The following is a 1,428-nucleotide window of genomic DNA, read 5'->3' on the forward strand; positions in this document are numbered from 1 at the left end:
CGATTCTGGCGCAGGAAAGATACGAATGCGTTGTACCGATTGTCAACGGTAATTACAGTTTGCCGCAAGTCGATGTATATGTTCTCGACGCAATACTCGAATTCGAGCGTGAACAGCACGGTCACGGGCTTCATGTAAATAAAAGCGTCGCGCGTTGCCAATTTTACAACGATGTTGTCGTCGCGTATTTTCACGAGTCGCACTGTCAGGTCACAGATCGATAACGATGGCGATGATGTCGGAGTTGACTGCACGAGTCGCTCGACGTCCGCGCGCCTATCCATCAGCGCTCTCCAAGTTTCGTGAGACAGAACGATGCAGTTGCCGCGATTGTCACCGATCGTCAGATCGATCGTGGACAAAGGTCCGGCGTTGATTCCGATGTCCAGCCATTTGTAGGACGTATGAGTCAATGCCAATCGCCTTCTCAAAATGCGTGGTACGCTCGATGGACTGAAAAGAGAAAAAAGAAAACGGATGAGTTATATGCTGGAGAAATTTCTATACAAAATTTCATGATAAAGATACACAAATGGATACTTACGGCTTCTCACTCACAGCCTCGATTGGAACGTAAAAATTGGCCATCTTGCGGAGGTTTCTTTTTGTTTGCGAGAGCTGATGACCACTATTCTGAGTCGTTCCAACTGTGTAATGATCGCGCTCCCGCAAAAATGCTACGTAATATAGGATCAATCCCCTCCCCTTAATTATTTAAATAATGTTGTTAAGAGGGGGTACCCCCCTCCCCTCTGTTCGCAGGAATTTTATCAAACGTGACCAAATGTAAACAAAAAAAAACGTGTCGCGACGCGTTCGTTGTGGCAAACGTAAGAAACGCGTACACATAAAAAAAACATGAACATAAAACGTTGCCATAAAACATGAAACGCGAACGTAAAACATGAAAACATGAATATAAAACGTAAAATATGAAAACATGAATATAAAACGTGAAAACGTAAACGTAAAACATGAAAACATAAACATACAAACGTAAAAACGTGAACGTAAAACATAAAAAACATGAATATAAAACGTGAAAACGTGAACGTAAAACATAAAAACATGAACATAAAAACGTAAAAACGTGAACGTAAAACATAAAAACATGAATATAAAACGTGAAAACGTGAACGTAAAACATAAAAACATGAACATAAAAACGTGAAAACGTGAACGTAAAACATGAAAACATGAAAATGTGCATAAAAACCATGAACATAAGACGTAAAACAGTACGCAATGGCGGGAGGGAAAGGAATAAATATCATATTTTAGCGTACATATCGCGTATGTTTATTTACGATTATGCGACCACCAATTGTACAGTTTAAATACATTTTGCAACGCGCAATGAGCAGTGTGATATCCGCATCGCACGGTACCAGCGATGTCGAGCTCGCTCAGCGAATCCACGTTCTCGTA

The 1,428-nt window shown here is 40.8% G+C and overlaps 1 protein-coding gene across 1 annotated transcript; it reads right to left on the bottom strand.

Annotated features, from left to right (window-relative positions):
* Window positions 1-10: 10 nt before the first annotated feature.
* On the bottom strand, window positions 11-677 carry LOC105458421 (the record flags this gene model as incomplete). Its single annotated transcript, XM_011703713.1, has 2 exons — window positions 545-677; window positions 11-453 (listed from the first exon to the last, which is right to left on the bottom strand). Coding segments are annotated over exons 1-2 (487 nt in total), but the record flags the coding sequence as incomplete, so codon positions are not given.
* Window positions 678-1,428: the final 751 nt, after the last annotated feature.

Source organism: Wasmannia auropunctata, unplaced genomic scaffold (assembly GCF_000956235.1).
Source record: "Wasmannia auropunctata unplaced genomic scaffold, wasmannia.A_1.0 LD334537.1, whole genome shotgun sequence".
NCBI lineage: Eukaryota > Metazoa > Arthropoda > Insecta > Hymenoptera > Formicidae > Wasmannia > Wasmannia auropunctata.